We start from the raw sequence: 18,801 nt of genomic DNA, 5'->3' as shown, positions 1-18,801 counted from the left end.
ATACAAACACATTTAATTCATGTTAACGCCCAGGTTATGCGCCTACAATTTGAACTACCTTCATTACAAATTTGCATTTAGCTCGGATTGACACTGGCTCGTGCGAGTCCTTGGCCAATGAGAAAGCACCTCAATTGGGCACGCCTTCAGTGTAATCAATCTTGTGGAACATGTATGCGTGTGCCCATACATTGTTTTATGAGCTCCCTCTGCACAGTGTAGACTGCCGATTATGATTCACAGATTAGAGCCGTCTGATCCCTGAAGTTTTGTAAAGCCTGGAGAAGTCCGAGAAACGGACGACAGATATGACCGAAAGATTTGTTGTCATCCCCGTTGGGCACGGCGATGAAAGCATCGGCGAAGAGGTCAACAGGGATCCTGTACCTGCTTGCTCAGGAGCTGAAGGCGATTCGATAGAGCTGCAAAGAGCGGTTCCGATTCTGGAGTACAGCAGGGAGCCGAATAAGTATGGTGAGGGCAGTTAGAAATGGTCACTGTGTGTTGTAATTCAGTGAGTTCAACTGATGTGGCAAGCACCTCTCACAGTTCACCTGCATAAAATGTCGATAAAATACACCTTTCAGTGCATTTATTTATGGGAAGCAAATTTGAGAACGTTGGCTAGCGGTTATGCCCGGAAAATATAACGTTGGCTAGCGTTATGTTTTCCGGGCATATCGTTGGTTTAAGTTTGTAATCATAATATGTTTCTTTATTACTTTTAGCATGAAAATCATATTCGGGTTTTGGAAATGTTTTATTTTGAAGCCGTCTCCTCGTGCCCGCGCAACAGTGTTTGCATTGACTTTGTACAATAAGACAGGGCATAAATAGGCTTTTTTTGGTGTGAGGTGTCGTCTGTCAGTGAAAGGGAACCTCTAATGTAATATGTTTTGCCTTGTATATGATGTTATAGTTTTAATTGAGAATATATTGTTGTGATTAACAGTCAGCGCCTTAAGTTCAACAAGAGTCATAGCAACAGGTGCCACGGTATCCTTAACTTGCGTCACACTACCGGGCATCCTATTTTTCATAATTACCCAGTGCTTTTCGTAACAGGCTGGTGCCAGATTTATTTAGTCCGTCCGGAATGTTCTTTATAGACTTGAGGTATAGGCTACCTCACCGGGGCGTTCTCCATTTGTCACCACATGTATGCAATGCGGACCGTTCACTTGTTGGCACTTTATTTGGCTCTCCCGGATGTATTTTGATGGTGTTTAACACTTACTGGTGCAACTTCACAACCTGTATTTAACGACATTACTACATGTTTTATTTATGTTAGACTCCCCTGTGTTTCATTAATGCTTTGCATTATTTGTATGTGTGTGTGAGAGAGAAGGAGAGGGAGAGAAGGTGGTTAAAACAATGGCACTAAAATAAGTTTTTTTTAAAAAATTTCTCCTAATCATGGAATAATAATAGAAGCAGCGCTAAGATAGTAAGAATTGTTTTCAATTTTTATGTTTTACGAATTGTTGTTGCTCTGTGGAATCGTCCCATTTTAAAATCATTTAACATTTTTTTCCTCGTTGCAGGTTATTATTATTGTTGTTGTTGTTATTTTTTAATTATTGTTATTGAACTTTGAGCAGGCTGATCCAACATGAAGCATTACCGTCCGCTTCAGGGGTCCTGAGAAAACAAACCATTCCATCTGTTCAACCCACGGTCCGTTTATCATAAAATGAAGCCCATTTGCTCAGTAGTACTCCTTCATATTAGCATGGGGACAAGTATAGACCTGTCTTTTGGAACACTAAATGATCTTTGTGGTAAACCACATTTCATGCTCAGCTGTTGGAAGCTGTTAGTCTGACAGGGTCTGTTTGTTTTCCATGCTGCTAGTGAACTAGGCACTGCCCAAACATACTCACGGAAACTTAACTGAGCTTCGGAGGGGACTCTCTGTTCCCATTTTGTTGTTTCCCCTAACCTTTATGTTTGGTTTAGGATAACAAATTTTGCTAACTGAATCAGTGACTTGCAGATATCTCAATTTGGGAAACTGAGTTGCACTGTACTGGTGGGGAAATCAAACAATACAGTCTTGGTCAATACAGTTTGTCTCTGGATAATGATGGATTTGAATGGAACCCTGATTTCTCAGCACAAGGTCCATTTTGTCCTATGTCCGTAGTATACATGCCTCAAATTTTTGTTTACAATATGCATTTTCAGAGCATCTTCACAAACACAGTCTGGTCAGTAACTGTTTTTCCCATATGGAGCAAACTTAATAAAATCCTCCCGGGATTGAGGATAGCTCTATGGAGGACTTCAAGACACTGAATGATGCTTCATAACCTCATATCTCATATGTCAGGCATCAGCACAGACAGAAGAACTTTTACAGCTGAAAGAGAAATCTCTGGATGTCCACTCCAGTTTCTAATCTCTTCACTCAGCTGGCTCTACAGAGCTGTTGATGGAGTATGTCTGCGTTCGTCTCTGTGAAGTGACAGACTGTATATAAGGTTCTTCCTCTGGACGTCCGGGCTGGCAGGAATTGTGGAGGGGATGTCAACTGGGGCGTGTCAGGTGAAATAGCTCACTGTTATGTCAGGTCTTCACTTAAGTTTTTCAGAGCTGCCTTGGTCTGCAAATCTCAAATTCTCAAACAATCGAACAACTTTAGATAATTGACAGCTCTCTGTAAAGGATGTTACAATCAGAATCAATTAACCACTATTTTTCTGTGAAGATAAATAGCTGTAACATTTCCTTGACTGAATACATCTTAGGGGAAAAAAAAACAGCAGGATGCAGAAGAACCAGAAGCAGCTACAGTCTCACTGAACTGCATTTTACATTCTTTACCTGGTTTCCCTCGACTTTATCCCATCATTCATGCAATGCAAATCTCTCTGACACAATTGTGCTTTGATGCGTACGCGCTTGGCCCAGGTCTCGAGGTGTGTGTCTCTTTAACATTATGTGAAATGAGAGGTATCCTACTGTAAATATGCACTTTAGGGTCATATTACATCCGACAGTCTAATCCATACTGGATTTTATACCAACACAAGGACATAAGAACATCTCTGTCCGTATTATCTCATATATCATTTAAACCCAGTGAATATGTCATAACGATTGTAGCCTAGCAGAGTGTTATGAATGCATTTGTCTTTTAGCTGAATACCAAACAGTCTCTACTTGTCAACACACAATAGTCATTAAGCCTCGGTCAATTAGCCTACCTGCTCCACCTTGAGCTACTTAGGAAAGATAAGACACTGAGCCAGTAATTATACCACGATTATAGTTATTTATGTGGGCAACAGCTTGATGCAAATTGTGCCATATGTTACCATGGGGTTTTATTTGTTTTGACCAAGCCTCAGTCTTCATGGACACAGTGTAATTTATAATCCAGTGTAATCATAGACGCAGCTTGACCCGGTAACCAGAATGCTTTTGTGTTTTTAATGAAAAGAAAATGGACAGCATGTGATGGAAACAAAGACAATAACAGTAACCATGGTTATGAAGTTATTTTATGCAACGTTTGTGTTCAAAAGCCGAATCAGTCAGTCTTTACAGTACCTTTTGCAAAGGCAATAGCCAGACCTCATCTGAAGGATCATTTTGATCATAGTGGATCTCAACCCTGGGTCTGATGGAGAGGAATGTTTTCAGTGGATGCTTCGGGGGAAGGTAACAGAAGGAGTGGATGGTTTTACTCTGTGGGTATCAAATAGTGCCCCACATCTTAATTTGGAGTCTCCAGTCAGTACAGTTCAAATATCTTGACTCCAGCATCTGTCTTCCCCGTGTTCCTTCTCGTGTTGACTTTTCAGCACCAGTTTACTCCATGCCAAAAAAGGGTGGATCCGTCTCCAGGTCTTGGCGTTTGGTTAGTTCTACACCATTTAAGGCCTTTAGTTATGGCAGCTGGTGAAATATTTTCATATCCGTCAGGGACAGGTCAATAGGCTTTTTGAATCTTTTGTTTTGACTGATTAGGGTTAGGGCTAGGGTTAGGTTTAGTGTCACAGTAAATGCTGAGATGGGTAAAAGTATTTGCGGAAACACAGTAGGAATTCTGGCCTTCAGGCCTTCTCCCATCTCTTGGTTTCTCCTATGGTATGCCCATTGCACTGTTTTGTTCAGTTTTCTTGTAATAGTTTTATTCAGATGCGTGTTCTGTTTCCGGGGGCGTCTTCCACTTAGTGCTCATAGGTTTTTCTTGTGTATTTTTCCACTGTTAGTAAACTGTTAGTCTGATGCAGGACTCACTAATTATGACATGACTCATGTTGCCCAATTTCCTTCTATTGTAATTCGCTGGTATTGGCTACTGAAAGCATTATGCGTCTCAGCTTCCCTTGTGAGTGAGAAAGACTTTAGGAGGGTGGGTGTTCTTCATGCACATTTTAACATTTGTTGGGATTTTCCAAATGGGTTTCAACTGACTCCTGCTCACAGAGACGACGATGATGAGTTCATCTGACGATCCCAAAAGTACCCGAGGCACTTGGTGTGGAAAACAGTGCATACAACTGTCAAACTCCACTGACTAGAGCCTTAAGCTGTTGTGTGCTAAACCTTAGAGTGACTCTGCTGACTTACACAGGCCATAACATACAGAATATTTTAGAATGCTGTGTAGTTATGTAAATGTGTGTGGTGTGTTTGTGTGTGTGTTTGTGTGTGTGTGTGTTCTTGATTTTAAACTGAGGCTTCACCTCTTTCATATTTAAGGAAACCATTGCAAAAAACAAAGCAGTATAGAATGGATGATCAAATGCCCAGTTTGAGATGAACCATGACAGACTTGGGTCATTTCCATGATTATAGAGGGGAATCTCTGTGAACAAGTTAAACCAGTTCATTCCACTTAACACTGCATAAAAAATGTGTACTCTCAAGTGATTTCAACTGAACAATAGAATTGCCTCTTTCATGGAAATGAGCTAAGCTACTCACACCATTGGCTCCAGTTTTGATTTTCCCCCCGGTTCTGCTTACCCCCTGTTCCCCAGTTCAGGAAACCTCTCCCAAGCACAGGAGAGAGAGTGTGTGCCAACGCTCGGGCAAATACGACATAGCATTCTCTGGTTATGCAGCTTGCGTTGCGTAAGGATGAAAAAGTGTCACCCGATCCTGTCGTGTCCGTCAGACAGCTGAGAGAGTAACATGTGTAGTGACATTTGAGACAGGTGGTCCCCCTTAGTATGCCTGAGTGACCCTCCACTTGCTAAAAGCTGCTTTGGTCGAAACGAAAGTGACCCTAAGCCCCTCCTGAATTTGACTCTACTGTTTTGAAGTCAGGACAATGATTATTTTTATGTGTTCTATGGGTTTGGTGTTAATCCATGCCCTGTGTGAGGTCTAACAGAGTGAAGTTCACATGACCATTTTAGGGATCAGTGCTGTGCTCTTTTAAAATGCACGCCCCCCCCCCCCCCCCCCCCCCCCACCTGCATGCACACACGTGCACACATACACACGCACACACACACACTCTTTCTATAACGTCATGCCATTCGTTGAAGCAGGAATAGGAACAGGAAAAGACAGTGAGAAACCTGCAAAAATGGTTGAGGGTTTATAAGACAAACAGGCAATTTTATCACTTTTTACCTCGCAATCTACGTTCAGAAGTAAAGGCTTGGATAAAAGAGACTATTGACAATCCAAAACCTTGAAATGGAAATGTCAATGAGGAAAGAAATGTTAAGTGGAAAATTTTGTTTGGGAGCATGTAAGCATGCCAGGAAAAAAAAAATCTTCAAATTTCACCAAATTACAGAATTACAAAATAGCCCAGTTTTCTCATGCATTTGTGTGCGGATAGTTTGTGGCAGACATCTTTACAGCTTATAAGTTTCTTTGTGATCTAGGTCTTATTAAGCCCACAAGTGACATAAACAGTCACGTTGATATTGCCGTTAATTTCAGCCCAAAGAAAATAAGCTCATAAACACATTTACAGTAACTATCCGAGAGAGGACAGAAGGTGGCAGTAGTTAGTCAAACCTGAAAACGTTCGCATATGCACAGTTGGTCATACAAGAGGATGTTTGAGGGAGTACTTTTAACCCCATTGTACACGACATTTTACCATTTTCTGATGGTACCATGTAGACATTCAGTCAAACAATGCCTTCTGGTAAACTTTAGTTGCCCATAATACCATGGTGTTACAGTATTTTAGTATCTCATGGTATGTTATGGTATGTCTTATGGTATATGGTATAGTAATAGTACTTCTAACTTTTAAATCCAGCACTCTCTTGTGCTGCACACCATGGTGTTGTTTATGTTACTGCTTACTTTATATTATTCTTGTAATGTAGCATTTTGTCTCAGAATGTGTGTTATTCCCTCTCAAACTTTTACCTGACAGAGACTCAGAATCAAAATTGAGAAACCACCCAGACAAAACTTATAACTTGCATTCTGAAAACACTCGAGGGTGACCGCCTGACATGAACTATGTTTGTCATCATTTTTGGAGCAGAGAGAGGTCAGTTGATGGTTGTAAAAAATGAGTTGTGAAAAGTTGTGAACCTTTTTGTGAAAAAACAACAACAAGGAGCATAATGAGGTACTGAAAAAAGTAATGTTTCGAAACCGGCACTGAATTCCAGGTACCAGTATTGGCACCAATACCAAAAAATTTTAAAGGACACCCAGCCCTAGTCTTTACCTCGTATTCGTCTGTTGTTGTAGCTTAAACCTAAATTAGTTGAAAGGTAGGGAGTTAACACTTTTGTCATTATGTAATTGTTATAGTCGAGGTTTTGATATCGACAAAAAGAGGGTAACTTGAGAGAGTTGAAACCATTTTGGTTTCCAAATAAGATGTCTGTGCTCTGATTACGGGTGAACGAATGTAAGAAAGGGGACTATGGTAAAATTTGAAGAAAAATTTGGAAATGGTGCTGAAGTTAGTATGGTGCTGCATTGAAAAAGTTAACTTGAATTGGCAGATTTATTTATGAAGGTAAAGAGAATTGATGAAAGATTGTTCTTTGTAGAACCTCTGACGTGGCCAAGAAATATGAAAATATTTCTTAAAATGTTTCACGTAGTTTAGAAGCACATGAATAGGGCTGCGTGAGCATAACCATAGGCTAGTAATTATTCTGTGATAATTTGCGATTATTCTTGTTCATATGTTGGGGCTAATTAGGGTGATTGTGCCTAACCGAGATTGTACATCCCATTAATGTTCCGCTCTCTCAGTATACATTTTTTTTTTACCGCACTATTACACTACAGTCAATATAAATGTGCTTAGCATCTTGCTACAAGCATTTATGTAAAAACTTCTGTAATTTTATGTGTATGAATGAACAAGTATATCCCCAAATTCACATGCTGCCCTATTATAAATGAGCAGTGTGTAAGGATTTATAGGTAAAATCCAAGCATGTGAAGGCATTTCAGACTTACAGGGGAATGGCAACAGGTGACAGTTTTCCCTGCATTATTTCAGACCTTTTCTCTTCTGTTTATCCAGAGCAAACTTTGGAAAACCTCTTATTCTGCACAACTCCCGTGATTTGTCAGAAAACGCTACACTGAATGTAATCGTCGATGATTGGTTAGCAAGATTACATCATGCACATATGCTGAGAAACACTGTTTGATAGCATGGCTATATTCATAAGAGGAGCTCATTGTGATTAGCATTTTATGATTAGTTAATCGGGGTGGTGAAGTTTATCGATTGCGATTATTATTATGCAGCGAATCTTGCAGCCATACATTCAAGTCAGTGAACAGGAGTGAAATTTTAACCTCCTTTCATGAGATGAGGGAATGCATTAGATAGTATCTTGGTGCTGTGCATCTCTGATGTCTCATCGCTCGATAGCGCTGTGTTCCAGGATGAGAGTCTCTCTAAACCACTGTGTCCGAAATAGAACAGATAATTTACCTTTTCTGGCCTTGAAAACCTGCATAGTCCTCTCTAGAGCTTCTGTGATTATGGATCTCTCACACATATCTGATTTCACAAGCATGACTGCTCACTCTTAGAATGAACAATTGGCAAAAATTCTGAATTAATTGTTTGACTTGCCTAATATTTTGCTATAAGTAGGACTTGTAAACCTTATATTTTCGAAGTCCGTCTTGGGGTTTGTCATATGATTACGTTTTATATATATATATATATATATATATATATATATATATAAACATTGTCTTAGTTTTTATCATATTACAGTGAATCAAGAACATCCTGAATCATTCATACACATTCGAACAGTCGACTTAACCAATATGTTAAACTTCCAGACAATGTTTGCAAGAGAGTCTTCTAATTCTAATAAAGCTTTGTGAGGTGTTTGATTTCTCTCCGTCCTTGGTCTTATTCAGGGGGAGGGGGTGGGGGAAACCAGGCTACATGCTGGATCCAGCACAATGATGCAACGGAACCATAAATGGGAGCCTAATGAATGTTTATTTACACTGAAGTCAGCAGGAGCTGCATTAATCAGGATAGACGTTACTGCCTTCAAAACTTTAGAATGTCCTGTGCTTTGGGGTCGTTCTGCATAGTTCTCAGTAACCAGAAATCCCTCTCGTCTCTCTGTAACAACAGAAACGACCTCTCCCTCTGCCTTCAGGCTGCATCCTGCGGGCAGCAAGCCAGTGAGGCTTTAGGACTTTTTTCTGTTAACATGCAGATAAAACTACCGCTCCGTACCGTTAGTGTCCTGCGAACTTTCCCTGTGGGTACACATAAGCGGGGATTCTCTCCACTCACACTGTCTTGCCTTTACTGACAGAGATCCTTTCCCTCAGGCTGATGCCAAAACCAGAAAGGATTGGTACTTAGCTCTCTGCTTAGTGTCTGCTGCTCTCTCGTGAACATTGCTATCGCCTTTAATTTTATACAAGGGCTTGTGAGGTTGTGATACATCCTGTCCAAGTAATAACATATCAAATCAAAGCAATGCCTGTTGATCCACAAGTTATAGCTTTGGTGTTTACAATGCACGTCCTTTTGATACTTTCCCACCGTAGTCTCACAACCTCTCCCTGCGTTACCAGACCGTGATGATGAGGTTGATAGTCTCCATGGAGGTCTGGTCTTCTCTGTGGGGGGTTTTGAAGAGAAAGTGCCCTGGTTCTTGGAAGAGACAGGAACCTGGTTTTTGGAGGGAAAGTGCCCGATTTGTGTCTATGGTAAAATGAGTCCTATAGCTGACGAGAAATATGAAATTGTGTGAACGGTCTTGACTTTGTATTCCCCGTTACATGTACATGGGTTGCCTAGAAAGTTTTACAGCACAACCTTTTTATTTTAAGTAGTTTATTATTGCATTGTTTAAGCATACTCAGGGTAAGCAAATGTATTTGTTACACTCCTCGTTCTTCTATATAATCTCTGTCAGCTGTAACGGCCTTGCCCCAGTAAGAAACAATACACCCTCTTCTTGTTCCAGTCTTAATCCTACAGTTGCGGTCGCCTTTTCACCTTCTCATTGACCGCATCATCACCTCCAAACCTCTTCCCATTGATGGCACTTCTGAGGGCTCTGGACAGGTACAAATCTGAGGGAACAAGATCTGTGCTGTCCATCTGTGCTGGATGAGGGCGAATAGGCCACCTGCATTTTTGGGATTGCATCCTATGTTTCCAAATTTATGTGTGGTTGTGTGTTCTCATGTTGAAGGAGGATTTCAACAACATTTTTGTGAGTGGGGACAATTATGACAACTTTTTTTTGTTGTTGTTTGTATGGTTTTTTTGGGTGCAGAAGTGATGATTTTGGTAAACATCATGAGACTACATTCAAAGTCTTAAAAAAAAAATAAAATCCCAGGAATGTTTAAGGGGAGTTTGACCTCACAAAAATGTTGCTGAGGTCCCCCCTTAACATGATTTCCACCTGTTCAGAGTGAGTGAAGAGACACCATCAGTGGGAAGAGGCGTGGAGATGGTCACAAGGTTATTCGAAAGGTGAAGAAGTGACTGCATTTACATATGCTACAAGTATGTTCAAGTAATGCTATGGTATATTAATAGCAATACAAAATGTGTTGCAAAACTTTCTTGGCAACCTTCCTAGAACATGGCTCACGAAATGTTTGTAATAAAAAAATGTTAGTAATAAAAATAGTGTTTAGCTTCTTTTATGAAGGTTCTTTCATACCTGCATGCTCGGTTTTTTTTCTTCTAAATCAGTTTATAGTGAATTAGGATTTAAAGTAAAGTTATCACCTGTTCATGGAATAAGGTGAACATATCTTTGTGTGTTGAGTATGTTCATTTTGTACGCTTTGTATCTTCCTTTATATGTCCATGTCACAGAGGCAGTCTGATTTATTGCCATAGTAACAGTGCCCACAGTAACATACTACGTTTCTCATATTTGAGAATTAGACGGGTTTAAAAGGTTATCTGAGAATAAGACAAGTTTAGTAGATTACTATCACTATCATTACTATCATGATACAGATCAGAGGAATGGATAATGGTTTGTAACTCACATTTTGAGACAGTTGATGTAGTGCACTTCAAACTGATGTGGAGATCTTAAGAAACACAGTAATATCAGATGCTGAAACCTTGTGTGCTTCTAGCAAACATTTCATTGTTCTCTCCTCATTTTTCAAGTCCTCTTTACTCATCATACAGTGAGCATTCAACTACTGATTGCCTTTAAGTGACATTCTCTCAACATTCTCACATCAGAAACTTGCTGACCAGATAAACTTCCTCAAGTTATTCTGTTTGTGTGTGTGTGTGTGTGTGTGTGTGTGTGTGTGTTTTATGTGGTTGACCTCACACTTAGGAAATGTGAAACTGGAATTAACTGATTACTGTGAAAAAGAGTCCACATATTGTGCAGTACGTAGTGTTTTAATCTGCATGCTAAAACACCACCCTTTGTTTTAGAGATGTCAAACCAGTTAAAGAAAATGAAATCGTTTGGGGAGGGGGGGGGGGTGAGAATACACTTCAGGAGTCCTCTTTCATTCAAAAGCAAGTATCTTCATAAATGTTCTGGGCTGTCATATGTGGTTAACATCACGTGTGCTCCTCATGATAGGCCAACTCCCCAGAGGACTCTCAAACAGAGAAACACACGCATATACACACCCATATACCCGAACAAAATAATCCCAGTGGTTCCTAGTCTGTCAGTGACTGTACACATGCCTACTCATGGACTGGTTTGAACTGGTCCCAGCGCATCCAAAATTGGAAGACTTGAGCTGTGTGCCAGGCAGTCATTATAAGATAAATGACTTACCATGAGGAAATTTTGGCAGGAGCCGTCCAGGATTGAGTGGCTGTTTCTAGGCATAGACACTCTTTGTTTTCAGGGCAGTAGACTCCTTGATTATTTCGTGCCACAGCTAGTGGAATATGGAGATAAGAGAGCTATGAAGTTTAAGAGCTCGAGCCCAGCTGAGAGTTTTCCACTGCCTCAGTTCTGCCAAGCTGTACTCACACCAGCCATGACAGCTGTTTTCTGACCGACTTTGATTACTTATTCGACTAAAAAAATGGTTTCACATAAACAGGACGGAAAGGGTGGGTTTTTAATGTCGCTGAAAAACATAACACTACACTGTTGTTATTCCAAGATGGAGAAGTGTTTCTGTTTGTTTGTGTTGTTGCAACAACGTTTTTTTTTTGTCTCTTGCAAACAGATGCGCAAAGCAATGCAGAAAGCACAAGACGTTATGAGATTTACATATCAGCCTAACCAGTGCAGGTTTCTGTGAATCGATCGTTAAAGGCAAAGAAAAGCACAAGGGAGCTTTTTGCTTTGTTTTACTTTAAACCATGAAATGATGCAGCAGTGTTGCAGTGACACTTGTGATCTGGACAACAGATTCTCCAAAAATAAAGTCCTGCCCAGTTAGAAGAAATTGGAAACTGCTTTGTCCCCTTCTTATGCAGTACATGTACATGTGAAGTTTCCAAGTTTATTATTTTTTTTAAATGGATACAGGGCGTTGCTATGGAACCATTCCAAGAAAAGTAACACTTGTAAACTGTTTGTGTGTATGTCCATTAGGATGGTGTCTTCATTTCACTTTGTGTGGATTTAGAGTGGACAAGAACATCTGACATGCATCTTTAGATGAATAGATTGTGAGTAGATGCAGTGAAGAAACTATTTAAACACTTTGCAGAATCTGTTATCAATGTTTTTCCGACAAGATTCTTTAGTCGTTGGCCGGAGTTCTGGAATTCTGTGATTTTTGTCTTCGTCATGGAAACAATAGTTCTAGACAAGCTCAGAAACCTTAACTGCCTGGCTCCACTGGAGCAGAGGACACGTTGCATCACATCTAATTGACTGGTGTGCTTTTGACTTTTTGCAAAAGTTTAGATGGCGATCTACTACACCGTGTTCATTATAGATGAGCTCAAAGTTGTAGTGAACAGTGAATTGTAAGTGCCGGTGTGAAGGTGTAGCCTGTTTCCCATACTTGATAACTGGGTTCCAGTAAACAATGGGAATCTTGGCCAGCGACTCTCCCCACCCTCCTTTATGTCTTCCAGTCAGGCTCTCTCTCTCGCTCTCTCTCTCTGCCTGTCTGAGCCTGAGTGACCGGAAAGACTAACTGTTTAATCAATAGTCTCATTCATATCTCATTCACAGTGGCTCTGAGGAAGTTCAGCAGGCTGTATGTGCTATGGCCATGCCAGATAGCAAGGGGAGGAGGCATCAGCTCCTCACTGTGTGTCTGCAGAGAGCCTGGCCCACAGGGCGGGGCTGCACTCAGCTCCATATATGGTAAAAGGCTGGTCACATGAGGGCCCCCGGTATCCAAGCGATAGGAATGAAACTGAGAACTTCGAACCACCGCAGAGGAAAGCCACAAGAGAGGAGGACAGACAGTTGAGAAAAAAAAAGACAAGCAAATAGAGAAAGAAGGCTGAGAGTGGGAGACATAGATAAAGAGAGAGAGAGTGAGAGAGGGAGATACACATGCTGAGAAAATGCCCACTAACTTCACTGTGGTCCCTGTAAATGACAGCAAGAAGGCATCCGAGGAAGACACAGATGACAACAACGATGTCCTGAAGGAGGAAGATGAGGAAACTCCAGGTGAGAGTGTTCAAGACACTTTTGGATATTGATTTTTTAAAAATGTTTTTATTTTTTCCTGGAGCACTGTCTCGTTGTACTTCCTGTTATGTTGCCCCTCTGCGGGACTGAACCAGCACTCTCTCCAGGGTTTGTTTTTCTTTTTTCTTTTTTTTTTTCGTCCTCCCCTGCCTTGCTGAAGGCAAAAACCAGAGGCCACCCCTTATATTTTTTAACACACACGTGCGACTGGAGAACTTCTGAGAGGCAGATTTAGCAAGCCGGTGTGACAACACAGGTTATTGCTTTGTCTCTCTGCCCCTTATTCTCTTAAAGGCTTTGACTTGTCTATTCAGTACTACCTATGCCTCCTGATCTTATCCTGCTCTCTCTCTCTCTCTCTCTTTCTCTCCCTCTCTCTCTCTCTCTGTCTGTATGAGTTAGTCATTGGTTGAAGAGCAACATGGCAGTGTGGCTCTATTGAAGTGACTAATGTTTCCATGTTCATAATTAGAGTGGAACAGGACATCACACCACCAGGCTGTTGTTTCCCTCTGACGCAGGGTAGAATGCCATTTTCATGTCGAGTGACAGTTCACTTAGATGTTAGAGAAAAGTATGTGATACACAAAAGGCATTGAGTACATGTGTTCAGTTAGATGTTAGAGAAAGGTTTGTGGTACACAAAAGGCACAGAGTACATGTGTTTGATTAAATGTCAGGGAAAGCTATTTGATACACTAATGGCATTGAGTGCATGCATCCTGCTGCATGCCAAACACTAACAAACTCCTCTTGAGTTCAAGCTCCAGAACGGTTGTTGCTGCTGTCGTTTTTTTCCCACTCTTTCACAAGGCTCCAGCCAATCCTGTTGCATCTGCTAATTGCTACCATGGCGTGCAATTACACCCTCACGTTTTATAGACTCTGGAAAAGCAGTGTGCCGTTTTTTTAGAGTTATGTAAGCTGACGGGGCTGGCAGGGGTCTGTGTTGTGCAATGATTGGTTTTTTTTTTTCCTCTGCTCTCTGTCTCTCTCTCTGACTCTGAACGACATTGGTCAGGGTCGTTCATCCACCTGGTTAGCTGCCTCCTGTGAGTTCACCATGGTGGCAGTGGAGGTCCTGGCTGATACAGGACTTGTATCTTGATTGTTCTCGGCCGTTCCATCACATCTTACTTCAGTGGGGCGTCGCGTAGAGATCTCGATTTCACAATAGCCTCCAGCACAGACTCAGAGCTTGCTCCTATCTGCTGTCTTTCTAGGCTGTTCCAGGAACAGTCTCTCTCCCGTGAGTTTTTTTTTGATAAGGTCTACGGACATCTGAAGATCCAACGTCAGCATTTTTGTGTGTGTGTGTGTGTGTGTGTGTGTGTCTGTAAGTGTGTGTGAGCAGATTTGGGAGTGTCTGGGTATTGCTGAAACCCCATCAGAGACTAAAAGGATCTTTTTTGTCTCCCTCCCTTCTCCTTCTCTGATTACATGGAGCATAGAACCTGACATCTGTGTCAGATTATTTCTGAACTCCACCAGGAAAAGAGAGAGAGAGAGAGAGAGTAAGAAATTGAATAACAGGGTAACTGTAAACCATTTCAGATGTAGCATACATTTTAGCATCCCACTCAGCGCTTTTACGAGGCTCAGTTCACCATTTCAGCTGGCCAAACCAAATAGTCCAGGCTATATTGTCTTTTGCTCGTAAAACAAATAAAAAAATAAAAAAACCTAATGTTCAAGCTATATGCGGAAGCTTTTTAGAAGCTTTTGATATTTTAAAAATGTGTTCAGAATCGGCTTGTAATGTCACATGGACTGCAACTAAATCGGAAGGGCTGCTTTTTACTGCCTTACAACATGTTATGTTTTGGTTCATTTGTATCATTTGCAGTTCAGTGAAATAATGCTTGACTTGCAGACAATTTAGAGTTTCATGCTTTTGATTCTTCAGCTCATTATTGTTTTGACATTTGACTTTTGAAGGGTTTTATCGTGCCAGTGATTCACGTCGTCGTCCATAAATAGGGACAGTTCATGTGTAGAAACGTGAATAATTAGAATACTATTCAGATAGTGCTACCCCTGCTATACCCTTATTGTCATTTTGCCTTGCCTTGCTTTTAGTGATTCCAGTTACTTTTGTGTGTCAGAGGCTGCAGATCTGTGTCCAGTCTTTGCATGCTTTTGGTTTCTCCTCCCATGACCTGTGTGTGTGTGTGTGTGTGTGTGTGTGTGTGTTTCGTTTTGTCCAATACAAAATGTGGTTATGTCCGACATTCTGAGCTGAGTGAAGTTTGTCGGGCTGGAGCTAACAGATGCGTGGCTGTTCTGTTCTGTGCTGTGCTTTGTTCTACAGCACCCAGCTCAGTTAACCAGGGTGTCACTGATCAGTCTCTGCGAGTGGAGAAGTGGCTGGATAATGACATATGCTTTGTAAGAGGATAACTATATGAAGAAATCCCCTAGCACCACCTAGAACCACATTCAGACATAAGAATTGTGTTCTGGACAAATTCATGGGTATCACTCATTTTAACAAATTCATATTGCGTTTCTGGAAAGTTCTTAATCCATTTTCTGGCCACAACAAATCAACAGTTCAGTTTTTGTTTACATGCGAGAAAACCTGTTCTGTCAACCCAGTGGATTTCTATCTTCAAAACAGACAGAGCCAATGTAATGATTCCTCCCCGTACTCTGGGCACACTTACACATGTTTACGCACTTCTGAATACCAAAGTGGGATTTGGAAACTCTTGCGTGACTACGGCAGTGTGCGAACAGGCCTTGATCCTTGGCTCTCGTGCCCTGCTCGGGGGTCAATGCTCCCTCTCTGTGCGCCTTTCTCTCTCTCTCTCTCTCTCTCTCTCTCTTTCTCTCTCTCTCTCTCTCTCTTTCTCTCTTTTGCCCTTTTCTGTTTGTACCATTTAAATAGACCAGTGTTGTGGTAAAACTCCTCTGAAACATTAAGCACTACACTAATGATTGTGGGGGTAATGCATCCATGCAAATGAATTGTTGCGAGACATGCACTGTTGTTTTGTACATGCAGTCTCTCTCACACACGCAGACACACACACACACACACACACACACACTCAAACACACACGTACAGATGCACGCATATTTTGCGTCTGCACCCAACCCACACTGCTGCCTTTCCCGGTAGCTATTCATCAGTAGTGGCTGTTAAGTGCAAAGCAAAGATTGTGTAACACACACATTAGCAATGTTTGCACTAGAAGAAATGAACAGAAGAGAATCATAACTTTTAACAGCATTTACTAGTGGAAAGGTTCACGCAAAAGTACAACGAACAAAGAGAAAGAGTTAGTGAAACAAAGAGATCAAAACACAGCATGCTGAGGTTCTCCTGTTTTATTCTTCAGTGCCTCACACTTTTTTTTTTGTTTTTTTTGTTAAGTGATTAAGTGCTTGTCCTTAGGGAGGCTTTTACCGTGTTTTTCACTTTGACCTCGGTGAGAGCTGTCGTCATAACCACACTGAGGTGAATGATGAAATATCCAGGGGGAGCATCCCCTGTACAGCTGTACGTCCTGTCCCGGGTTACACAACAGCGTTCTGCTGCGGTCTAGAGTCGGACTTATCACGCTAACACAACACGCCTACAGCCAAGACATGAGGGCTCACACTTCCATCCACGACAAGTTCCCACGCTTCATCTCTCAGGTCGAATATGCCATGATGACCTGTGATAAAACACTGTTTACAAGACTGTCCTCCTCAGCTGATAACAGGAGCTCAGAATCCACAGGACGGGAAACTGGACGTGTGCTGAGGCCTAGACAAACCTGTCTTGTCTCGTCTGTGTCGGGCTTTTGAAGTTTTCAATGATTTATGGATTAGGCCAAGTGTTGACTCTCGGATGAAGCATTCTTTAGATAGCTCAAGGTTGGGATTGGGGAGTAGTTACTGTTAGGAATCAGTTTGGGGGTGAGGGTGGGGGGTATGGGCTTTGGTTGTGCTGACTCTCTCTCCTCCACATGCACACACACACACACACATGCACGGATGCACACACTCTCACACTCTAACTCTCTCTCTCTCTCACACACACACACGCACACGCACACACACACACACACACACACACACACACACACACACACACACACACACACACAGATATCCTGTTTCCTGACGGTGGGGTCGGCCTCCAGCCTGCCTCCTGCTCTGTCTGCCATATGCTATCCCTGATAAGGCCTCGTGCGTGTGTTTCCCTTCGCATTGATTGGCTCGTTTTTGAGGCCTGCTTCGCTTAGCTCTGCTCAGGCACCTTCGGGAAACAGACGTGCCTCCTTCTTAGCCATGAAAGAAAGGTCAACTCAGGTTATTTCTCCTCTCTAACCGCATTAACAAGGAGCACCGTATCAATCATTGGTTGGTCGAGTGTTTAACTCTACTTCAACCTAGTATGGAGAACACAGTTACCAGCTACCACTGTTTACATGGTTTGACAGTCAAATGAATTCATGTTTAATTAGTTCTGTCATGTTTGACAGATTGTCTTCCTCCTTCACTTTGCCTGTGCTGGCCTCAGTGTATCGATGAGCTGGCCTGAATGAAGTGAAAATGTCACTGAAATTTGTTTTAGAAAAGAAATAATTTTTGATTTAACCAGAAAAATGTGGATGCTTTTGACAGTTAGAGAGAAGCTCATATTTAGCAACGTGGAAAAAACAGCTGTAGATAAGCAATAGCTGTGTGTTGACAGAGATGGTGCCAGTTGATATAATTTTATTCATTATAACCAGGGGTGTTATGGTTTTGTACTGAAACCAAAAACCTAGGATGTGTAGCCCTGGGCTTGGTTCATGGTAAATGTGGAGCAAACCACAGATTTTTTTTTTTTTCTTTGATCACCTCAGCTTTTTTAGTGTGAAAATTGAGAACCCTTCTGCCCCAGTGAAATCACTGTTGAGGCAGTACTTCAATTTTGCTGTCATTTATGACAATGGAAATCTTGCAGTCATTTTCCTGATGAAGAACCTGAAAAGATACTGATGTCGACATTTCTCCCACTCATCGTCATGGAGAAGAGCCTTAAAATAACTGTTACTCAGTTTAGTTTTCTTAAAGTCATTTTCCAAAAGAGGAGCCTTAAAATTAAAGGTATTGAAGATTACTTTTCTGTCTTTATCATTTTTGAAGTGCTTTGTTGCAGTCTGAATTGAATTTTTTCTTTTTTCTTAGTTGAAGTTCAATATGTTTTAAAGGAAAGAAAAACTTTCAGCTGGCGCAGTTTTGTTTCAACCCAAACTGTTATTCAAACCGAACCAGAGCCCAAAATCTGAGGTACAACGGACCCACAGATGGGGTAAACCGTTACACCTCTTTACAACGGGCGGGCTTTTAACAGTCTCTAAGTTACCTGTCACAGAGGTGACAGCTTTGTTCTACCTGTTTTATCCTGCGGTGTGTTATATAATACCTGGACTTGTCCAGACAAAAGCACTGTGGAGTGTCATTGTGAGGGCTTCAGACAGGGTGGAGAGAGGAGATTTGCAATCGATGAACACAGTGGAACTGTGTGGGCCGACTTAATCTCAGCTGTCAGTCAACTGAGGCTAATGTATTTGGCTGCAGTTTAAAAAATGATTTTGTTTACTTGCTGTAGAGCTTGGTGAGGTAAATTTTACAAAGCAAGTTTTTGAAAGTTAACGGTCCAGCTACTCCTTCTCACGAAACCGAGGCTTTACAAGACCAAGAGCAACAGCAGGGAAAAATAATCTTAGTCTATTTTTTGTCTTACTA

At 41.4% G+C, this 18,801-nt stretch overlaps 1 protein-coding gene across 3 annotated transcripts in view; it reads left to right on the top strand.

The window, feature by feature from the left end:
- Positions 1-308: 308 nt before the first annotated feature.
- slc12a7b (solute carrier family 12 member 7b) overlaps positions 309-18,801 on the top strand; it is a 55,012-nt gene continuing 36,519 nt past the window's right edge. For 2 of the 3 annotated variants that reach the window (XM_030767255.1, XM_030767254.1), the window contains exon 1: positions 12,797-13,049. In XM_030767255.1, coding sequence (XP_030623115.1) covers positions 12,941-13,049 — 109 coding nt within the window. In that variant the 5' untranslated portion in view covers positions 12,797-12,940. Of the gene's footprint in view, positions 475-12,796; positions 13,050-18,801 lie in introns of those variants that run through there. The other variant, XM_030767253.1, reaches the window with a different exon arrangement.

This window comes from Chanos chanos, chromosome 3 (genome assembly GCF_902362185.1).
Source record: "Chanos chanos chromosome 3, fChaCha1.1, whole genome shotgun sequence".
Lineage (NCBI taxonomy): Eukaryota > Metazoa > Chordata > Actinopteri > Gonorynchiformes > Chanidae > Chanos > Chanos chanos.
This window is presented reverse-complemented; position numbering and strand designations above follow the sequence as displayed.